The sequence below is a fragment of the Tigriopus californicus genome, chromosome 9 (assembly GCF_007210705.1).
Source record: "Tigriopus californicus strain San Diego chromosome 9, Tcal_SD_v2.1, whole genome shotgun sequence".
Lineage (NCBI taxonomy): Eukaryota > Metazoa > Arthropoda > Copepoda > Harpacticoida > Harpacticidae > Tigriopus > Tigriopus californicus.
In genome coordinates, this window is record NC_081448.1 from 14,998,933 (window position 1) to 15,021,859 (window position 22,927).

At 41.3% G+C, this 22,927-nt stretch overlaps 2 protein-coding genes across 2 annotated transcripts; one reads left to right on the forward strand and one right to left on the reverse strand.

Annotated features, from left to right (window-relative positions):
- Positions 1-3,046: 3,046 nt before the first annotated feature.
- LOC131887453 (ankyrin repeat and KH domain-containing protein 1-like) lies at positions 3,047-5,832 on the forward strand. The gene is made up of 7 exons (XM_059236065.1): positions 3,047-3,191; positions 3,266-3,515; positions 3,589-3,839; positions 4,064-4,142; positions 4,224-4,330; positions 4,402-4,614; positions 4,701-5,832. The coding sequence occupies exons 1-7, from the start codon at positions 3,122-3,124 to the stop codon at positions 5,735-5,737; spliced, it is 2,007 nt and encodes a 668-aa protein (XP_059092048.1). The 5' UTR covers positions 3,047-3,121; the 3' UTR covers positions 5,738-5,832.
- Positions 5,833-5,986: 154 nt separating this feature from the next.
- On the reverse strand, positions 5,987-17,759 carry LOC131887456 (calmodulin-like). Its single transcript, XM_059236069.1, has 5 exons — positions 17,605-17,759; positions 15,880-16,176; positions 11,579-11,775; positions 11,062-11,157; positions 5,987-6,766 (listed from the first exon to the last, which is right to left on the reverse strand). Exons 2-5 carry the CDS (start codon positions 16,019-16,021, stop codon positions 6,635-6,637), a joined length of 567 nt encoding a protein of 188 aa, XP_059092052.1. The 5' UTR covers positions 16,022-16,176; positions 17,605-17,759; the 3' UTR covers positions 5,987-6,634.
- Positions 17,760-22,927: the final 5,168 nt, after the last annotated feature.

The window sequence follows — 22,927 nt, forward strand, 5'->3', positions numbered from 1 at the left end:
CCTGTTGGGACACGCTGTATTGTGAAGAAAATAGTTTTAATCATGTTATCTTCGGATCAAGGGCGAGTGATTCTGAAGGACCAGCAAAATCTCTGCAATTAGTTGCCTCATTCAGTTCACCTTGCAATAAAATCAATATCCATAAATTTATGATTATTTGATTAGGCTTCGAAATTGCGACAAATTGAAAGAACAAATGTCATGAAATAATCAGGGCCTTGTACTTGCTTTGCACGACATCCAAAATGTAATCACATTAAATAACTACAAGATCTGGCCAATTTTTCAAGTATTCTACGTAAATTGGTATCGTTCACTTTTTACAGTGATACAATTTTTAAGGATCTCAACCTGTATGAATATTTTATTAGTGCCTTTTGCCAATTAACGAGGATTTGGGGAAGTCCATCCTTGCTTCCTGGCGATTGGATTACACCACTTGAAATATAAGAAATGTCATAAAAAAAACAATTCGAAAAAAGTAAAGCAAGTGAAGGGGTTCGGCCCCAAGTAACTCTGATTTTTTCGCATTTCTATGCACGATTTATGCAAGGAATTTGGTAATCCAGTCCAAAGTGCCAATGAAGCCTCTTTTACAGAATATGGGGGAAATTGTCAAAACTTGCATACATTAGTCGGTCAAATTGAGCTAGTGTACTATTTTGCAAAAGTACTTTGACTCATAAAAACAAAATGATGTCTCAAAGAACAAAATAAGATCAAGTTGGAATAATCTATTAAGCATTTATATTCTCTGGATTTGCCAAGTTGGCTAAAGTTCAGGGCTCGATTCGCACATGATCTTTAAACTTACTCGTTGAAAAATATCGAACTTACCCATAGCGGTTAAAAAGATCCATCAACATCAAACCACGGAAAAATATCATTCTGGTTTCCATAGGAGATGATAGTAATCAAGCGCAGAGTAAGATTGAGATGCTGTAATAACTACTAGTTTGGTCGAAATTTTTGTTGATTCTCGAGGATCTTATCAGTTTTCAACAACTCATTTCGTAACCTCGTCAATTTGGCAGGGCCTAATGAGGCTACGCAAACATTGCTTGCATTTTTTTCATACATGGTTTGTATTGCTATTGACATTATTGTAAGTTTGGCACTTTTTTATGTTCTTTGCCAATTTACGTTAGCCCAATGTTTTCAGAAGAAATATGTTGGTTATTCGTATGGTTTTTAATGCTCACCTTTTTTGTTAATCAAACCCATTGAAAGCGCTTCCTATTTGAATGACAAAGGGGCCCTTCAGCGTTAAAGCTGAGATTCTTGTCCCCCAAAGCATGACTTTATCCTCCTCCGGTTTGGTCTTTGGGGTTTCCAGCTTTTAGATGAACTCAGAGGCGATAGTGGGGTCAATTTAAGATTATTGTGCTCATTATCGCCAAGATGCCAAATACACCTCCTATGCCCAGTATAGGAATTTTGTACCTTTTTTATTGACAAAAAGGTTTCTAAACCTGATATTGAAAGTGAGTAAAAGTTACGGGAATAAAATCTAAAACAAACCTCGCCAATTTCGAGTTACGAGCTAGTCGCTGATTATCTTTAGGGAAATGCCAGCTGTCAGAAAAAAATAGTTTGAACTTATGTTGGTTTAATTAGGCAGTCTTTTACTTTCTGAGTATAAATTTTAACATCGTATTAAATGACAACTTGTCAAATCTGACCTCTAGAATGCCACATTGGCAACAGAATGACTTTAAGGTTTATGACAACAATAACTGACTTCACAGGTTTCTTAAACTTGATCTGAACTTGTGAAGTGACCTCCCGTGAAGAAGAGCCAAACATACGACTCAGTTATCACCAATTGATCTACAAATTTTCCTTCACCAAGAAACCCTGGATAGGAAACCGAAGCCAAAAGTATCGTTCGTCTTTTACAAAATACGAGCTAAACATACGCTCAACATACCTTCGTATGCTATTGCAGTAGACTTTCGTGTGTGTAAGGTATTCACAAAGTCGGAAAACCATGTTTATAACGCGCTTACCATGCTGGCCTCATCGAATTATCGCACAATCGTAGATCCCCTGTCAGCTCTCACACAAGGCTTTTGAACTACGACAATAAAGGTCAAGACTCCGACAACATCATCTAGTTTAATTTGGAAAACACACAAAGTACGTCATTTTACTGTCGCCAAATCTGCGCCACTTTCCTGTAAACGTATGTACTGTATTGGTTTATTGTTTAACATTAGCGTTCGGTTAGAGCAGATCATCCGATTGTTGTAATTTACCGAATGCAAATGCCATCGTTCTTCTCTTAGCTAATGAGGAAAAATAACTCGTTACAATGTACTGTACTTTACATACGAGCACTTGATGTACGAGTTATCAAGTTATGGCTCGCTCGGTTATTCAAACATGAATTAGTCTCGCCTTGAGCTGATTAGCTCAAAATTGTACTACTTTGGCCTCATTGTATTCTGTAGCGAGGCAAGCTTGAGACGCGTTGCTTGTCGTTGAAGCTCTGTTGTGACATTACGCAAATCTGAAGTGTGCTCTTTTAATCATTTCAACAAAGAACTCTTTACATGTCTTTGGGCTGAGATTTTGCGAGATAGTGAAGAGCCTAACTGACGCGATCTCTTATGTCGAGTTTGCATGGCAATTAAGCCCCACTGAAATGCATTTATCAATGTTTCCATCTAATAATTTTATTGTATTACATGCAATAAAAACATTTGGTTTTACGCTACGAGATCTATCAACTTTTGGCCAGGGATCATTTGGCCAGGGATCACTCACGTCTTTCAAGAGCAAACAGGCCTTGAGGAGCTCGAACTGGCGCCTCTCATTGAACAGGTTTACCGTGCTTTTTTATACTTCTTCATGTTCATAGCATAGAATCTTTAGCCCTAGAATAGGTAATCAAAAATATTTGAAACGACGGAATTTTTCTAATCTTTATTGATCAAAGTCGCAAGCAGTCCTGTATCAACATATGTGATCACTCAAATGAAACAAGGTCCAATTTTTGTTAGTTAATGCCCACTCTATGGTAGTTCACCTCTATGATTGATTATGCACGTTGTGCAAGATATGACAGAAACCAATAATTAGAATGGCACATTAGATTTACAACCATTCGCCCTCCACCATGAGGACGCTTCACATTTTGATCTTGGTTTGTGCTCTTCTTGACGGAAAATGGACCTTCGGACAACAGGGTGAGTTCGATTGCAATCGTTGGGAATTCGAATCATCCAACAACTTTGACTCATCTTCCCCTCTTTCTTGATAGATGAGCTTAGTTGTGGAATAAGCAAACCAGTGGAATACTTGAACATTGTTGGCATTCGAAGCTTTTCCGATGTGGTGTCACGTGTGGCTGGCACAAGCGAGACCGAGTCCGTCAGACCTCGGACCTATCCGTGGCTAGTCTCGGCCGGGTTCCTGGACAATGACGGATTGTGGAACCATCAGTGCGGCGGATCAATCATCTCGAACAAACACATTCTGACTGCTGCCCATTGCACGATGGGACCGGGAAAGTATGAAACCCGAGCGTCTTGAAACAATGGAGACAAACTGATTATTGGTGTCTGGTTGCGGGATGTTTTTCAGTATGGTCTTGCGTTTTGGTGACACGAGATTGAGAGATGCGAATGATGACCAAGCAGTGTTTACCCGAAGTATTTATCGCACCCATGTTCATCCAAAGTACCAGCGAGATAAAAATGAGGCATACTACGACGTGGCTATTTGGGAGATTAAGCCTGGCATTCAATTCAATTCTTTTGTTCGGCCCATTTGTATTCCCAACGAGGCCAAACTCAATGTGGACCAACACTCTATGCAGCAAATGCATTTGGCCGGTAAATTATAGACTACACGTACACTACTACAGTACTATCGTATAGTGTACTGCTCGACCACAAGGCAATAAAATAAAGTTCCCCTTGTTCGAAAGAAAGTTAAGAAGACGTGATGCTGAATGGTTGGATTTAGAGGCAACTTCATAAGCTGGAACGAGCCTTCTGGTTGTGACCAAAAAGTGCCCAAAACTGAGGCTAGCCTTTTTAATGAGTCAAGTTTTTAGGCTGGGGATTGTCGGGTCGGAGCGCAGCTGGATCTCAAAATATGTTGCGTCAAGTGTTCCTCACCATTTACGCCCAAAGGTAAGTGTAAGACCGTTTTCTTTACGGGGACTTCAAAAGTATAATGTGTGGTAATAGACAGGGATAATTTATACATTGCAGGCTTTGCCAGACTTTGTACGAACAAGCCGACGAGTCCGACACCAACATAATGAATGCCATCAGCAATCTCATCCCCAATGGTTTCCAGAGCAATATAGTTTGTGCTGGTGAGATACAACAAAATTGGAATAGCTCCTGCTTAAGGTTCTCGAATAGTTGCGATAGTTACCTATTTTAGGGGGTGCCATCACTGGAAACTACGGCTCGTGCAAGGGCGACTCTGGAAGCCCCTTGTTCCAATTTTCTCAGTCCAGGTTGAAGTTCATACAACAGGGGATTGTGTCAGGTGGCATTGGGTCTTGCGGTGATCCCAAATATCCCTCGATATATGTGCGATTGGAAGACCCAGAAATATTGAAGTTTATCAAAAGCACCATCAAAGACAATTTGGGTAAGTCCAATAAACATTTCAGTCATGTTTTTGCCAGAAACTATCAAACTTGGGCAATGTATCTCTCGTTATTTTTAATGTTCTAGTTCATGGCAAAAGTATTCCGAAAACGCCCGTCAAGCCTCCCAAACCGGCCCAACCTAGTAATTCAAAAGTGGCTCTAGATCCGAAAGGTCAAAGCGCAATGGAACGAGACATGGTCTTGACAGCCTCCAAAGCCATCAATAATGGGCGGAAAGTTGACCAACAAGATCGAAATGGTCGCTCTTTGTTGTGGAAGACAGCAGAAATGGGTGTGTTTCCAGCGGCCAGGATTTTGGTCGAGAATCGAGCTGATTTGAATCTTGCCGACAAGCAAGGAATCACACCTCTCCATGTGGCCAGTGAAAAAGGCTTTACAAGTTTGGTCAACCTCCTGGTAAACTTTAACGCATCGGTCAACGTCACGGACAATCGTGGGATGAGTCCCTTGAGTTATGCAGCCCAGAGTGGAAATGCCCTCGTGGCAAACGCTTTGGTCTCATCGGGTGCCATGCTCAGCCATCAAGATATTGACGGAAACACGCCCCTCCATCACGCCATCATGGCCGGTCACAACGAGTTGGCTGCCTACTTCCTCTCCCTCGGATTCAACGCCAGTATTAGGAATAAGGAAGGTCTTTATCCGGTTCATTTGGCCGCCCAATATAGCTCACCTGAGGTGGTACGTCAAATGCGATCGCTTGGTGTGGATACCAACCAATTGGTGGGGAATGGTTGGTGCCCTCTGTCCTTGGCTAGCATCTACGGGAATCGGGAAGTGGTCGAATATTTGGTAGAAGAGGCGTCAGCTGACGTGGCTGCCGTGGACAATTTCGGACAAACTCCTCTTTTGGCAGCGGCATGCTCGGGATATGACGACATCGTCGCATTTCTTGTGAAAAAGGACCGGGCCCAAGTGAATCGGAGGGACGCATTTGAACAGACGCCATTACATCTGGCAGCCAAATTTGGGCGCAAGGAAGTGGTGGAGCTGCTTTTGAAAAATGGCGCCAACAAACAAGCTCGAACGAGCCAAGGTCAAAACCCGCGCGACTTGGCCATCCAATTCGGGCATTTCGATCTCGATCAGCTTCTAAGCTAAATAATGACACTTGTATAATTGTATTTGTTAGATAACTGCTGATCCGTGGTAGTTTATGTCGGACAGTTTAAGTACTAGTTAAAGATCGGATAATTTACAAAAGAAAATGAAGAAAAAAATGAAGTGTTACAATCATATGAAATAGGACGTCTTTGATTTTTGTGCAATGAAAATGTCAAATAGATCTGAAAAATTGAATTATGTTGCAATCAAAGGAGAATTTGTTCGGTTATCTCTTGTTTGTTTTGGGGGGGGAGTCTGCTGTGTTGTCGATGTTGTCGCTCTTTTGGTTACATACAACAGTTTTGGACCATTGAAGAATTCTTATTGTCTCTGAAGGCAACCTCGGTGAATATTCAATATTAGGGAGAGAGGGGGGAAGGGGGTGGGGGGAATGTAAGATGAGTAGTTTATACACGCGTTTCATTCTTTCATACGGACATTCAGTAGTGGTCTCGAATGAGCAAAAAATGTCTTTCAGAGCACTCAGTAGAGTCAAAAACATTCGCAAAGAGGCCCCCTCTCTCACATTCTCTTTTTTTCGCGTTTCCCTTAATCATGCCTAGGCCCCCTTTGGATCTCATAAAAGAGGCTTAGAAAGGACCCCTCTCCGCTCAGTCAACAAAGCGTCATGTGGAATACGGAACAGGTGCTGCTTTAGGGGAAAGAAGGCAGACAACGATATCCAAAGGGCGTCTGGAGACACAAAATCTTCCTCTTGAGAAGGAAACAAGCCATGACGGAAGAGCTAAAGTTGACACGAACAGGACAAGGTGAGAAGGCGAGAGAGTTTGAGAGAAGGAATTATGGTAGATAAAGTAGCCCCCTCCCCACATAAAGGTTGTCGGTCAGTAAAAGTGAGAAGAAAATATATGGAGGGATAGAGGCGATCGCTCATTAATTTTTCATCATGGTCTTGCCCCGCTGAATGACGTTTCTGAACTCCTCCAAACTGACGCGTCCGTCCCCAGCTTGGTCGCAGGCTCTGAAGATACGGTCGGCTTGTTCCTTCTCGACGTCTTTCATCATCTGGAGGGGAAATAAGATGGGGGACCCATAATTAAACCATACTAGGACATGTTATCTCTTCTATTTAGAATCATCATTCATAGCGACCGCGATGGGTTACGTTCGACCAGCCATCCTTTAAATCTAGCTTTCATAAGCTCTTTCGGTCCCTTTAATACAATATATCTTCTCTAGAGGACATAAACCAACTCGTACAAAACCTCGAAATGAGCATTACAATGGGTTCCATGTTGGCAAGCTTGTCTAAACTCTAGCTCTAGAGTCTTAGCCTTCCCCAGCAAAAATAGCAGCTATTGCGAAGGCAATGATTAAGGCACAACGATAGCCAGGCCCTATTAGGCCTGTTGTATCAGTATAGAGGTGCTTAAGTACTACAAGTTTTGAGACGACGTCATCGTTCCACTGATAATTAGTCCTTAAGATCTACACTTAAGATTAGGCGCTCAGCACCAATTACACTCATTTACATGTCAATGGGGATGAATTACTCGTTGTAGACTGCTACGTTCGAGTAACAATCGCGCTCCCAAAAACTGGCTTGTCTCTTCCAAAAAGAATGAAGCAATAATGGGCCTATTTGGTGACAACGCATGGCAGAAACTTTTCAGTGACCTCTTTTGACGATAGGTTTGGTAGTGAACTAACTATAACAGCAAAAATTGAATGAACTTTTGGCTGAAACCAAACCCTCTCTCTTCTGACATTCGTCTTTCATGTGAGAGTGATTTCAAGGGAAACAGGGCGACCCCCAATAGCTTCTTTTAAGCCCGGAGCTTTTACTTTGATTGAACATGAAAGTGAGTTTCACTGCAGATTCCTTCTATTTTTTTGAAGGATGCTTTTGGCAAGGCTCATCCTTCTTGCTGGGATCATCTTGGAACCCTTCTTTTGTCTTGGGACGTTTTGGCATTGAAGCTCTTCTAGTCTTGTGATAGAGAAGTTTTAAACGCCAAGTTCGAATTGCGTTTTTTTGCCATGAAAATCAGGGACGAAGTGAAAAATGCACCATGGACTTGTGGTTAACATTACTTCCTCTAGACATGAAAGAGAGCTAATTGCTTGAACTTTAAGTTTGTATCGCATGCCAGAACGAATAAGAGCCAAAGTACGTTAAGAGACGTGGCCTCGCACTCGTTTCCTTCATTTCCTTATTTGTGTACCTTGTAACCAGAAGGAAATTAACACGAGGAAGCAAGCGTCAAGTAGTAGAGGGGGATCGAGAGAAAATTGCTTTCCACGCATGCAGTTACCATAGTCCAGTTGTAAAGCACGAAAAACTATGGCATTCCATGTTCTGTTATAGTACTTATAAGATGCCTCTTAATAAATAAACAGCTTGACAAGTCTACAGCTTTACGTAGTGACGAACAAATCTAGCTTGTAATCGATGGAAGGTTCCTAAGCTGTTTTTTGACGTCAGATGGGCATACTAAACGTCGTCAAAAGGCCCAAAATGAGTATGGGGCTGGGGGCATGGAGCTCCCGGCATCAACACGAGTTCGAGGTCTATCTCCGGTTGAAAGAGGATTAAGATAATTTATGGTGCCCCCCACCATACACCCTTCATTCAGAATACTTAAGTGACTCATGCTCAACCTTGTCAACCTCCTGCACCCAAAGACCAGATTTTGGAAAATGGCTCCCACAAAGTTTTGGGCGATTGCCATAGAGCTGGCAGCCTTAGATCAAATGGGTTGATCCGACGACCGGGGCAAAGCCTGATCGAATTGAGTGCGAGTGAAACCAGAAATGAACCACCATATTTAGCGAAGCAAGGATGGTTCTGGATTTCTGTCCTCACAATGTCTGCATTGTAGACTACTCTCAACTCTCTCGGTGCATGCAAAAACAGGGTCTGTCTGGTTGATGGAGCTTCATTTGAATAAATCGCCAGTGGAACTCTTCAAAACCCTTTCCATTAGTCACTACGTTACAAGTGAACAAGAGACTTGTATTCATACTCATAAAATAGATTGTATCAGAGGCCTACAATCGAGTCATGGGAGATCCTGCAGTCCCATTTAATGAACTGCTTGGGATATTTTGTAAAAAAATGACTTAAATAGAGGTGTTTTTGACTCTAATGGGACATCCATTATTTAAGTGCATTGCCATGAATCTGCAAAGTTTCGTGACAAACTTTCAGTTAAGCTCAGGCTTTCATTTATCAAATTTGAATGCGCATTTGCATCCTGCGGCACAAAACGAAGAGTGAACTCTTTGCTCACACTATTAATTTTCAGACTTGAATAGGTCGACATATATATCGAGAAAAGAGCGGTAGAGTGCTTTCGGTACTGCTATTTTACCAAACTTGAGACATTCACTATTACCAGCCCAAAATGCATTGAAATTCCATGTCCACTATATACAATGTCCGTACTTGTGTCGAATGTCTCACACTTTGGGTGCCAGTCCACATGGATTCTATTCATATTCAAATGGCCATGTTTTTGAATGAGATTTGCAGATTGGGACCCTCTGAGCAAAAAATAATCCTTTAGCTTGCTTTCATGAGGTCTCCAAAAGAAAACAAGTCATCTGATCTGACGTGACGAAAAAATCAACATCAAGTGCCGTTCCGTCCATTTTGGAACACGAAGATTCATTGTTAAAGAGTGTGTTCGTTGTTGAAAGTGTGGAATGTGGGCGTTAAATAGAAATGGCTCTTTGCGGATGCTTTCCCTTTCTCATCTTTTGTGCATACCACATGCGGAGATAGAGGGGATACTACAAAGTTACACCGATTCGCCACCAACAAACTCAGAATTGCTGAGAGTAGCAATTCCATCTTTTAAGCCTATTCGTCCTGCAGGGCTGTCTGTATGTTTCGGGCACAGGGCTCCACGTAAATGCGACCAAATCAGGGCCACCACCGAAAATTATTGTCACAAGGTTCATCTTCAATAAGTATTTGAGATTTCATCCCGGCTGGTTCTTATGTCCAAATTACACCATTGAACTACTCCATGACAGAGTTGGGGAATGGCACTCTTGGACGAGTTATCCAATTAAACGTTGAGGCCGCTACTCTACGGTTTAGGCTTCTTCCGCTACACAAACAGTGGTTTGAGTTCGGACACTTTGTGAGCCTCCAGCAAATACAGGGCTGATTGGGCCGATTTCTTAATATCTAGTTAAAACGGGGTTGAGTTACTTTTGGCAAAATCTTTCAAAATCATATGTTTAATCAGTGACCCATATTACACTTGGGGTCATTTTTTCGATTTTACTATTTCACGCAAAGTTCATTTAGCAATCTAGCATGGTTCTTGTCCATTTTGTTTAGGCTTTCTAGCAATCCCTGTTGGATTGTAAATGTCAAGATGAATAGCTTGAGCTCAAAACACGTTTCATAAACCCTTAAAAAATATCAAGGCAACCTTGTAGAACGCAAAATGAAAACCAACTAATCAGGGTTCCAACCATTCTTCCGTTTCATTTGCCAAAGGGTTAACGAAGTACCTCTATAAATCAACATCCAACCAGAGGTAATTTACTGGAATGACCGGGCAATTGTCCATGTTTATTGTGCTCATCTCAGCGATAAAAAGCACACTCTATTAGACTCTACATTTGGGAGAGCTAAAAGCACCGAAAAGGACAAATGTAAGTAATCTTTGGCAGTCCTGAACTGAAGTACAACACAATGAAATTTTAATGTGGATGCCTTGGGAGCGCACATCCCTCACGTCGTGGAACCAGAAAAGCCTGGATCTTGGAATTCAGTGCAAGCATAAAGAGCGACGAAAATAGTGAATCGAATGCCATGTTCCTGAACGATATGGCAAATGCTGTTCGTCTCACTTGTTTCTAGCCTCGAGCATGCGGAGTTGAATGGGTCAATACACTGAATCAATCCAACTCTGAAGGAAAGGAGGGTCTTCGACTTACTCCGGCCACGCCATATCACATTATAGTGTGTTTGGGAAAGTTTGAGAGAGGACCGCATGAATATTTGGTTCGTTTCTTGGTTGCTTGGGCTTGGTTTGTAGCATTAGTTTGTAGCATGCTATCCGACCTCAGAATGACGTGCGTGTCAAAAAAAAGTTTGTATTTGCACCAGTTGCTCGCTTCTTGCGCTATAAATTGATGTTTCGATAGTTGCACTGGAGTTCTCTGTCAAAGCCTTGTCATTAGCAGCAGGATGTGCTGCCTTAAACTCATAATGAGCAACACCTGTTGATAATGTGGTATGTACGCTGATTAGTACTTACGCCAACTCAAAGTCTCTTTCAACGCATGCATTGCTTTAAGATAATGATTTTTGTTTTGCTGATATGGCGAACACGAACCTCGTCAAATTCAGCTCGGCTGAGAAATCCATCACGGTTGGCATCGAACTTCCGAAAGGCAAGTTCCACACGATCCATCTGCTTCAGGGCTTCGGCCTGCAAACCCAATAAGTCATCATTAATGTTGCATGCTCATCATTTCAGCCCAAATTTATGGAGGTTTCGCTCATCCATATTCAGCATGAAAATAGTTCCCTCCAGACGATTGGCTGTAAAAATCTTAACGACCTCACTAATGGATTTGCTTGAGGCGGAAAGAGCAGCTTGGAACTCCTTCTTTGAACTCCTCCCAAGACTTAAAGTGTGTTCAGAATTAGCTGGGGAAGAATGTTTAAGTTCCGAAATGAAAGAGACCGAAGTTTGTAATTCCCTCGAGAATTTAACTGCCTCTAACACAATAAGTCAACAACTTCGTCAAGGTTAATACATTCCCAAACTTAGCACCACATGCTAGTGCCAAAGTGGAAATGAATATATCCTCCTCACTTGAGATTATTTACCATCTTGTGATACTGACCTTAGCCTTGGAATCCTTTTTGGCCGAAGGTCCAGTGGCCGTGTTCTCAGCTTTGTCGTACTCCACCTTTTGAAAGACCCTGTCATGAAACTCGATTTTGCAAAGATCTGTGGGCATGGTAAACTTCTTGAACTCGGATAACGTAATCAGACCATCTTTTCCCGCAAGTTTGGCGATGTCTTCCTCCAAGTTTGGCACTGAAACAAATACCAAGACAAGGCTCTTTATTCAGACATGAAAGCCAAGGGCCGACTTGAATTCCCGTACATGTTTTTCAAAAGAGCTGGTGATCGAAGGAGTTACGCTTCCCTGTGACACAGCCTCACAAGATCTGCCCAAGAATCGTCCATTGATGATAGCTCACTTTAGAATGTAATTCCCGATTTATTGGCACAAAGAGTGCTCAAGCTGGCCCTACCGTAAGCAACAAACTCGAAGATCTCGAAAACATGTCATCGCTGTCTTTGCTTGCATATGGCCTTTTCATGCCGTCCATGCGTGTACGTAGTACAATACAACATTGGTATTCATTCATATTCCATCGTTATGTTGAGTAAAGTGACTGGATTGTGTTCAGTCAACTAGTCATTTCCTATTCCGTCTGATCATAATCTGTAATATGAAGAATTGTTTCCCTACTGAACAAAGTACGTTCTAGCTTTGGCCATGTTATGTTTATGATTGTCCCAACAAATGCTCTTCGCCATGAATGGGCTTGAAAAGCATTTTGGAAAACTGTGAAGTCAAGCATATTCATATATCACTAGAAGGAACAACGCTGAGCTTGCTCGTTGTGTAATGGTCATGTTTTTCGAGCATATTTTTGCATTTCCAAGACATGGATGGCTCCGAGGTACTTTCTCTTCGTTTCCCCCGAGCAGTCCAAGAAAGAGTCACGTTTCAAGGGCAAGGGTCCATTTCCCTTATTAAAAGGCACTCCTTGAACTTTGCCTCGCATGTCCTGATGTGAGCCAACGGAATTCCCAACCTTCTGATGGAAATGTCCAAAACCAATTTTTGGGTAAGTAGTAGGTAAGAGATCCCACGATAACGATACAAAAGGTTTCTTTGGTCTATTCTTCTTCGCGAGATGGGATCACCTTGAGTCGTTTTCAACCCTTGCCCTCGTCACTCTATCACACTCATTTATCTAAGTGCTCACCAATTGCCCGCCTTTCGTTGGAATGGGACGAGGAACGATCCAACTTGTTATGTCTTCAATGTCATCAATTACTATTGGGGAAAAGACCAATGAAGAAGGACGTCCCTGTTCTCATTCATCTACTATTCGTTCTTCTTCCACGGAAAAGCTCATCCCAACCTCCACACACAGCCACATGTATACGTACGTAGGAACTGGGTCCCAAATGACGTTGAGTCTCGGAAGGATGAGGACAAGAACAGCCTTAAAGGCCCCCCCGTACAAAAGAATCTGCATCCAAAGATGGATCTGTTCCTCAGCCCCCGGAGTCTATTCAAACTCAATGAAGGTTCACTGATTTCACGTTTGGCCAAGAACTTTAAAATGGCGAAGTTATGCAAATCACTCTTGGCTTGTTCTCACAAGTGGTGCTGGCTTCGCTGAAATTTTAATTATAGCCCAGGTTTCTCCGGTAAAGAGGAAACTTGTCTTCCCTACAGCCTAATATCGGTTGGTACTCAACTAAATTGGTGCAACACTTTTGGAATGAAGGCCAGGGGTTCCTTGAATCTGTCATCCCATCATCCATCTGTCTTGGGCATTTTTCAGGTTCATTCTTCTATTTTTGTGTATTTTCGTCAGGGCTTCCTGGCGAAAAGTGCAAAATGGCCAAGATCCTCAGAGAGGGCGAGGCTTTGTTCAAGTTGCACCTGCTCCGGAAGTCAATCCAAAGTGCCGGCAAGGAAGGGCCCTTGTCGTACTTATTGTTGCTTCTTTCCAGAAAGTGCCCTCTCTCTCCCTTTCATCTTTGTTTCTCTTTCTCTCTTACACACCCAAGCAGAAAGTTTCCCTTAAGGCTGCAGAATATTCTATTGGATCTTGGTGAAGGGCTGGGTCGCGAATTTCTCTCCTCGTACCTTCTTCCAGCTCACTGTACATTCGGTCGTGTACTTCAACGCCCAAGTGAATAAGTGCAGTGTCTTCTTAGGAGCAAGACTGCCCCTTGAAGGGAGGGTCCTCCAACTTCAAAAGAGGTGCTCAATGGGCCGCAAAAAAAGTTCCAGCTCGACCTTTTCCCCGTGGATCTTTGAACGCACCTCATGCCATTGACAAGAGTGCGTGTATTTGAACAGCATCCTCACAATGGACCAGAAGTCATAATCTACATGGATAACGGCCGTTCTTCTTCATCTTTTGACTTAATCTAGCCATGCTCCGCTATCCTGGAATGTTGCACCATTTTCCCTCAGGCTAGCTAGCTTTTTTCCACGATGTCCTTCCAAATCATCAACGGATAGTTGAGCTCGACTCGTCTCTCCAGAATAGTGCAATTATTTCTCGTTCTCAGGCAGAGCCTGTCCTGCATTTTTCATGGACACAAAGGGGTCTCATGATTGATACATCTTTTTTGAGGGAGACCCAAAAAATGATCTTGCCCAGACTCAAGAGATTTTTCTTTGGCGGACAATTTATTCAAACCCAAGAACCGTGAGGAAACTGGTGAGTGAGGGACAAAATGGGATTCACATGAGTTCACCCTGAAAGACGAACGAACAACTTCAGATACCGTAAGATATTGTGGATAATTTTGAGACATGCAGTTTGAGGCTTTGTTTATTATCCAAGATAAAAGCCCTCTGTTATCAAATAACCGAATCTGAATTATACTAGATCAATTAAATCATAAATAGCGATGGCAGTTGATCGCTGAATTGTACGATGTTATCTAGCAAATAGTTGAGCGTGTTTCATGAGAAAGAAGCTCCCAGCCTATACTTAAGCTGGCTTGAAGGCGATAAATTTCAACATTTTTGCTTATTGTTTGCACGTGAATTTGCGCAAGCTCAAATCTCATAAGGCAAATTAATGCAAATGCATTAAGCCTTTTCTAAATAGCAGATCGTCATAGAAGAAAAGATGATTTCTAGGTAACATACGAACCCTTTAAAGTACGATTCTTCATGAAGGGTAAATGAGTATTTCACACCAACTACATGAAAATGCGTATCGTAGGAGAACATTTTTCTCGGCTATTAGTTCAAGAAAGCAAACCATATCTGACAGCATCACTTGCTCAGTCAAATAGCAAGCAAACAGGTAATGCTCATCATTAGGCCTCCCAGGAAAAGAGGTTTTGACGTAGTTGGTTCATAGTGGGCTATGAATGATGGAACCTCTGTCACAAAAAGGAAACTGAGTTGTCAATGAGCGCAAAAATGGGACAAATAGTTCGCTATGCGTGCACAAAAGCTACGCACTTCGAGAAGATTTCGCGAAACCGGTTGTTGACAAAGTTATTTCAAGTCTCTCATTACAGGTCTTAAATGTAATGCCATATTTTTTCAATAAATATTCCTGGGCCCACGAGCAAAATCAACATATATCTACATGTGTGCCTGCAAGTTTCAACTTCAACGTACTTTGGAGTTTAAACTTCAATTGACTCGGTTTCTGTAACAATTGGAATTCCCACTGATTGTCTTGAAATAAAGAACGAACAAGTTCTCACCTCATCGTTCATTTCTCTCTAATGTATATCCTACATTGTCAGTGTCACTTAAGAGCACAATGACGCCCACTTCCATTTTAGCTGTAGGAAAAACTGAAACTCAGGTACTTGATAACCAATAAATCAAATCAGTAAGCTGTCGTAAAACACTCATATAAAACTATTGGCCTTTGTTTTTGTGCCATGGGAAATCAAGATACCTGACAGATGTGTGTCCATTACTTTTTTGGGAAAAAGACAATTATTAACATATTTATTTCAAATGTTATTGTTTGTAATTATTAAATTTTTAAATGTGACCTTTTAGAAATAAAACCGCTATCAAATTATTGGTCAGCTAAAATCAATTACATTTTTGTTATGTTCCCATTTCGGCGATTATTTCATTCCTGCACAAAGCTTGACGAAAACGCGGAATGTTAAGTTTTGAGACCTTAATAATGGATGCATATCTAGATGTAAGATGTGCCAAATTTTGCCATCAATTAATGCTGAAATGTGATAATAATTTGCGATTTAAGTTCAAATTTGATTATTTACAGTTACTTAGAAATTTGATTGCAATTGGGTGGGTAACAATTCTTTCAATTACGTACGAATACATCAGCGGTCTGACGTAAAGGGGAGTTCTTCTGGACAGTCTAGACTTACGGACAACGTCGTTGACCTCGAAGCACTTGATCATTTGCTCTTTGGTGAGTTTGCCCGTTCCATCAATATCGGCCTTCTGGAAGGCGTCGTCCAACTTCTTGTGTCGCTCTGCCTCCCGACGTTTCCTTGCGATTGTCAACATGGTGCCACGTGGGTTTGGCTGCCCTTGGAAAGTACTCTGGCAGTAAGTTGGGATGTCTTTCACCTCAATGGATCTTTCCAACCTTTTAGCCTGCTAACAAAATGTTGACCGCTTGACGGCTGGTTGTCGAGGAAGGGTCCAAGATTTGTTCTCGTCTGAAAATTAAACGATGATTTATCGGCCAGGGTTCTCATTCATTAGACTCTGATCTCAAGGGAGAACGTTCAATTCAAAGAGAATATAGTAGTTACGTTTATCCTGTGTGTGCGCCAAGGCGTCTTTTTTTCAAATAGACTTTGCAAAAAGTGTTCTGGGCTCTCATTCATCACTCTATCTCGTGCTTTAGCTTTCTATACTGTCTGTAGTAAGATGTTGTCAGAAAATATTGTGGACCAACGAGAAAGATTGGTCCCATATTCATTAAATAAGATTAATGACTGGAGCTCCTCGTCATTAAAGCATGAATTGTGTTTTGACCGTGTCCTGGTGATCGTGTGTACACGTGGAGAATTGTAATACATGGACCTCATGTTCTGTTAAGGCATGACCTCATGCTCATGTACTGTTCAGTAATTGGTTTCCCAACCAAATCGCAAAACACGTTTCAAAAAGGTCCAGGCGACCGATATTTCAAGGCTCGACCACGGTTCATGGATGACGCTGACGATAAATGTGTAGGTGGAGAGCCAACCATTCACCTTGAAAAGCTGGAAAAGGAGATGGCTTTCCAGATAACACTAAGTGGGGGCTATTTTTTCGTCTGGCCCCGACATTCGAAGGGCCTTCAAAAAAAACTCTGGAGCTCATTTCCCCGGTCCCTATTTCCTAACTATCTCTCACGCGGTCGCGGATTCTCCAAGGTTGCACCGCAACGACTACAAACAATTACTAATGCACCTTAACGTCACTTATTACTGGAGCTAGAAAGAGAGAGTTGGTGATTTCTATCCATCCGGATCTTATGTCCCTCTTTGGCTATGAAATAAGGAGCCAAGCTGCTCTTTCGTCACGAAAGGTCAGAAAGGTGTTGCTTGCGTCTATTCGTCACAAGACTCCTCGCTTCGTCTGAAAAGAGCTCGTTTTGACGACGCTGTCAAGATAATGACCCTCTTTGGCTAGGGTTACGTGACCCTTGCACGTCCTTTGGTGGGTACAAGAGTTAAGGAGGATGAAGTGAGTCAAAAGGGAAATCCACAAGAGGGCAAATCTGTTGTTCAAACCTTATTGAGACCCCACAAAATTGCCGGGCATTCGTGCCTCGCGCTTGAAAAGAGTTCGCTTCCTCTGCATGTTCCACTTGTTCACAAACTCCAATCAGGCATAAAGTCATTTGTACCTCAACTCGAGACTCGCCGGAATGATCTTCCCCTCGTTCCATATTTTTTTTTTCAAAGCCATGAAATATCGAGGTCTCAATGGTCGTGGCTCGGCAATCGACCGACGATTTGCAAAATGCACCAAAATAACGCTCGGATGGCAAGAAAAGGCACCAAGTCCAAGGAACAAATGGGTTGAAATGATCGATAGGCATGACCGTGGAAAGAAATGCTTGCGGGTAGATTCGACATGGGAGATTTTTTTACCTGATTATTCGAGGAATTTCAAACCCCACCCGGGAGACCAGGCGATTCTTGTCCGCTGATGGTTGAACCCGATTATGGCAAGGGGTCTCTTTGGAACCGACCACTAAACCCTACTGTCTGAACAACGCGTGTACCCCTCGCTTTACGTACTCGTTCTTCTCTTTCTTGCCTTCTCTGTTTCTCTCTCCTTCGTTCCCTCACCCGCCTTGCTTCTCTTGGACGGTGTTTTCGGACTTGTGCCATGTTCACTGGAGAGTGTTCCTGAAGAGTGTTCCATCAGCGTGTTCCCTTTTTCCAGTCCCGGTCGCCAAACCAACGGAACACTGGTTTGTTGCCATTGAATCTGACCTTTTTGGGCCTGCCAATGCTGAGCTGCGCTAAGCATAGATTTATGGATTTTCTATCCACTTTGTTGGTATCTGTGTGGTGAAGAATCATGGACCTAATTTTGATGCGATACAAGAGTTTAAGCAAATCAAGTAGAGATTGAATGCTTCATTTTGGCCTGACATGGTGGTTGCTCAATCAACCGAGAGATCCATAGTCTGAATAGCCCTGAGGGAGCAAATATTGATCATGGGTTTGTATATTTGTTTTCGTTTATAATTGTAAGTGTGCCGGGGATTGTCTCTCGGGATATGTGCTTTGGCTACTGAACTGTTCGCAGTAATCTAGGTAATGCACTGATTGCTCCTGAGGGAAACAGGGATCATCTGACGGAATAGGTTTGTATGTCTTTTCTTCGTGGGTTTGAACATATTGCATTTATCTTCGGCAAACTTGTAATGCTACATATTTGCAAACAATAAATTCCATTTCAGGATCCTGTTGACCTTCGCCTTGCGGAAAATGTGCAATATATTTAGCGTAATGTCAATATGAAAGATCTTGTTTATTGATTACATAATGCCGTACTGCCCCTGAACTGAGAAAAAACATTAAATTGAAATTGGAAAGCATTGTTGAAGAATCAAGTAAAATTAATATGTAATAATTTGCGTATTCGAAATTGTCTGCAAATGCTTCAGTTCGATTCAATCATTTGATCAAGTGATTGATTACACCATCTGTTTATCTGTACAATAATATACAAGTGTGACCTCATAGGAAAGGCAAATATCAACCCCTAGGAAAGGATGCAAGTATTCGTAGAATCGTTTTTTGAACCAGTTGCAATGGTCAACAATTTACCCTCGCACTCAATGTTTGGATGCTATGAAGTCATTTTCAAGGAAACAAGTTAGAACAAATAGCAGACCTCACGACAGCCTTTGACAACAACTTGTTAATTTCAATAAAAGATTTGAAACCTAGATTTCCGCTTTTGGGGCCAAATTTATTCGAATTTCCCTTTGACGTCATTTTGAGACAATTGGAGGTCGTCCTCGTAATTTAGGTCGATTTTCAGTGTTATTTTTGACTGGCGTGACCATATTTGTAACCTTTTTGTCAAAGAATGAAATTTCAAGCTAGCTCTGCATTGGGGCAATAATTTATGGCAACATATATCCGTCGTCCTTGAATTACAGAATTGTGAAACTTTGTTTCCTTTTTAATCTAACCTTTTTGCCCAAACAAAGCTTGAGGAGGGGAGCACAAATTCTTGGCCAAAGTTGATTCATTACATGGGTAAAATACATTGAAATAAATTGATAGCATTTTTTCAATTGGTTCATTCTGCCATAGTTCTTTATTTACTTAATTACCTTATTTTTCAATTTAAAAGAGATCAAATAATTCTTGAATTTTAATGTTACTTAATTCTTGAGTTATCGAAGGATATAATTTAAGACTTAAGTTACCATTTTTCTTTCCTTTCCCTAAGAAAATAATAAGTGAACCAAATCTAGTGGATCCCATTTGCATCCTGGATAAAAAAAAATTAACCATATTTACATCCCCATAGCATTTATTTTGACTCAATCAAAGGTTTTGTGTTTGCTTGTGTTTTAATGCTTTCTTTGGCTGCATCAATTGCGATGACAGTGTTTGTTTCAATAAGTGAGACAAAACGTGAGTCTTTTCTTTCTCTACCTTTGATGCAAACTTTATTACCCATATGTTCACTCTTTTAGAAAATTCCACCTAACTTTTTCCTAGTTTAGTAACTGATTGAAAATTGTGTCGAGTAAGATTAAGGAATAAGGGTAAGAAAAATAATAAAAAAACATGGTCAAATACAAGCTATTTCCTAATATTTAAAAAAAGAAGCCTAAATAAATGTTTCTTACTTTCATTTTTTTACACAAAGGTTTGGATATCAGCAGATGCTAATCACTGAAACATGAAAAGAAAAAAATACCATAAGTTAACAAAGTTATCTTCAGATGTAAAAGAAGATGGCAAATCTCACAGTGAAGAACTTCATATCACAACTCACTTTAGAGGCAGAGTCATCTAACGGTTACTATTGGCCAAAGAATGTTAGTAAATCTAACAATGGAACTTAAACGAACTTGTAGATTTTGCCCTTTTTCCCCTTCATCTTTTTTTTTGTTGGATGTTTGCTCCATTCTAACGCTTTGCCTCTACGTCGGTTCGTATCTAGGCACATGGCGTTCTTTGGTCGAGCCTCTGGAAAATACAAGCCATGGAGTGTTCCACCGTGCTTCGGAGCTCAAGTTCCTCTTTCTTGGGCTTCTCGAAATGCCCTATTATATTGAACGTGCGTAACTTGCGAGACCAAAGTGGGCGCGTGGTTGGTTTTTTCCCTCATATTCCCGGGTCCGAATGGCTTTGGTGGTGGTGGTTGATGTTGTCGCTCGCAGTTCTCATGTTTTTCCCCGACCCAGGCCAAGCCACGCCAAGTTGAAACGGGGGACTTTCGAGGTTTCCATGATAGAGGCCCAAAACGAGGCCACTCTAGTGAGACGTGGGTGGTCGTGTGAGTGCTCACCGGATTTATTTTTCTTTCTCTCCTTTTCTTTCTCTCTCGTTCGCTCTCCAAGTGGCGTCGACGCCGTAAAAGGAAATGACAGTTTTACACAAGATTGACGGCAATCCATCCATTATTTGGAACCCATGTGGAACAATATTTATCCGACCAAACTCTATTGCTAGCTACTATCCTACGTATATTTCCTGCTGAGGACAAATCCCGTCAGTCACATTTGTTCCATCACATGTTCCACAAAAGAGAAGAATGCACTCCCACGAGACAGACGCCATATCACATGTTGTCGACTCGATCGTCAACAATCGTAAAGAAGTTCACGTCTGGTGAGATGATTTTGTGACATTGTATGCAAAAAAAAGGATCAATCTGACGGAGGAAGATTGACTTATTGCAGTAAATTTTTAATTAGCAGAGCAAACGCTAAGTACTGATGTAATCAATCTGCCTGCGCCTCAAGCTTTCAAACCAGTACTGCCAAGTTTGATCCGAGCTGGATTTTTTTAGGTCAAGGGACCGTACATTCTCTGACCAAAAAAATCAGCTTGGATCCAACTTGGCACTACTGCTTTGAAAGTTTGAGGAGCAGGCAGATAAATCGCATCAGTAACACTAAGCCAGTCTTGATACCAAAAACGAATTGCAAGTCAGAATCCCACTATTAAACCTCATCTACACTTAATCAACTTGGATATGCTATTAACTCTCTGATAAGCTACAGACATCATATCAGCCGGAGAGAACTCTACAGTATGTTACTAAATATGCCTTACCACGATTTTCGTGTCAGACTATGTTTTTTTTATTTGCACACAAAACAACACAGTTGCATGAGCATGTCACGTAGTTTTCGCAAAAAGGAAACGAATCTGGGACCAACTCGTCACAAACATACTAGCCAACATGCAAAAGGTTGGATCGGATTTCTTCGATTGGGATTAATTATTCATTTTAGAGTATTTCCGGTTGCATTGGTGCCTCTAGCTCTGCATGACGCTGAATATGAGGCACACACAAGGGTAGTGACCATTTTCTTTCCTTCGTTGATTCTGACTTCAAATATTGGGACCTGAGATTCTAAAACTTTTAGGTGAGGTTGTAATCAGAGTAACATATGCATTTGCGCAATACAACACGGGTGCATAGGCATCTGATAGATAATATCCCTAGTAGAAAGCCACGAAAGCGGTTTTAGGTAATAGCGGAACTTTTTTTGATTGCACGGTTCCTCAAGTCTGAGCTTGCTCGACTAAGGGGATTTGTGAGGTATGTCTCCAATTTATTGTATACCAACACTAAAATTAGCGGCGATTGTGAGAAAATTATATACATGATAAATCACAATTGTATAATTCGAGGTGATATCGGGATTAGATGATTAATCATGTCAACAATTGACGTCAGAAGCTTTTTAGCCCAAGGGGTGTTTTCGAGGCAGCTCAATCTGAGTTCAAATTTTAAGCATTTTTTTTGTACATAATTGACCTAAATCAACAGATATCTACCTAGATATAGATGAAAGACGTAGTACTGGTCTCTTTTTGTTAAAGAGTTTGCTCAAGTGGTGACCACCAAGGTAAAAACCGTTACCAAAACAAGAAGCGCGTTACCGTTTCCGTTACTTTTGCAGAAAAAAGATGAGAAAAAAGTGTTATGCTATTTATGACGTTAAAGGGTTTTTTGGTTTTAATCTTTTTTCACATTTACTTAACATTTTGACAAATACCTTTTCATCCTGCTTTTCATGGTTTGGAAAAAGTTGAATAAGGCAAGTATTGGTTTGACGAGAAGAAAACCAGGATTAAATTTTGAGGCTAACTTACGGGTTTCCGTCATGCAACTAGTAATCTCCTGCGTCACAGAAAATGTAAATTGATAACCCTAATCACAGCCTTCCGTGATTGTTCATTTGATCCTATCAGTAGCAAATAAGTCAATGCTTATGATAGGGAGCTTTTTAAAAATCTGGGAGGAAACCTTTGCACTTTTATTCTTTTCCTCATTTAAAAAAAGAAGAAAGTAACGGTAACGGGAGACCTAAAACAAACCGTTCCGCTACCACTACCGTTTCTTTTGCAGAAAAGTAACGAATTACGCTCAAAAAGTAAAGCGTTACTTGTAACGCCGTTTCTCAAGCCCTGGTCACAACCAATCTCAAACCCTTTTCTTTCTTGAGCTCCTTCATTGTTTAATTTTCTTTCCTCAAAAAATTCGTAGGGAGTATGTAGGGTGCGTACGTAGGTGTTAATCCTGTAGCATCTTCCAAACTTGTCAGACTTGGACAGGTACATTCTTGCCAGTCTCTCTTCTTATGCTGACGATACAAAGTTAGTTTCTGGTAGGAATGGCCAAGATTCCAGTAGCCTTGCAAAGGACTTAAATCGAATCTACTCTTGGGTAACTGAGAGTAATATGGCCCTGAACGGAATG

Bases quoted from the DNA above. Each gene is read 5' to 3' on its own strand.
- LOC131887453 (XM_059236065.1), top strand. From the start codon at position 3,122: ATGAGGACGCTTCACATTTTGATCTTGGTTTGTGCTCTTCTTGACGGA. The intron at 3,516-3,588 runs GTATGAAACCCG...GATGTTTTTCAG, and splicing joins TGCACGATGGGACCGGGAAA to TATGGTCTTGCGTTTTGGTG. The intron at 3,840-4,063 runs GTAAATTATAGA...TCAAGTTTTTAG, and splicing joins GCAGCAAATGCATTTGGCCG to GCTGGGGATTGTCGGGTCGG.
- LOC131887456 (XM_059236069.1), bottom strand. From the start codon at position 16,021: ATGTTGACAATCGCAAGGAAACGTCGGGAGGCAGAGCGACACAAGAAG. The intron at 11,158-11,578 runs GTCAGTATCACA...TTGGGTTTGCAG, and splicing joins AAAAGGATTCCAAGGCTAAG to GCCGAAGCCCTGAAGCAGAT. The intron at 6,767-11,061 runs GTTCGTGTTCGC...TTTCCCCTCCAG, and splicing joins GCCGAGCTGAATTTGACGAG to ATGATGAAAGACGTCGAGAA.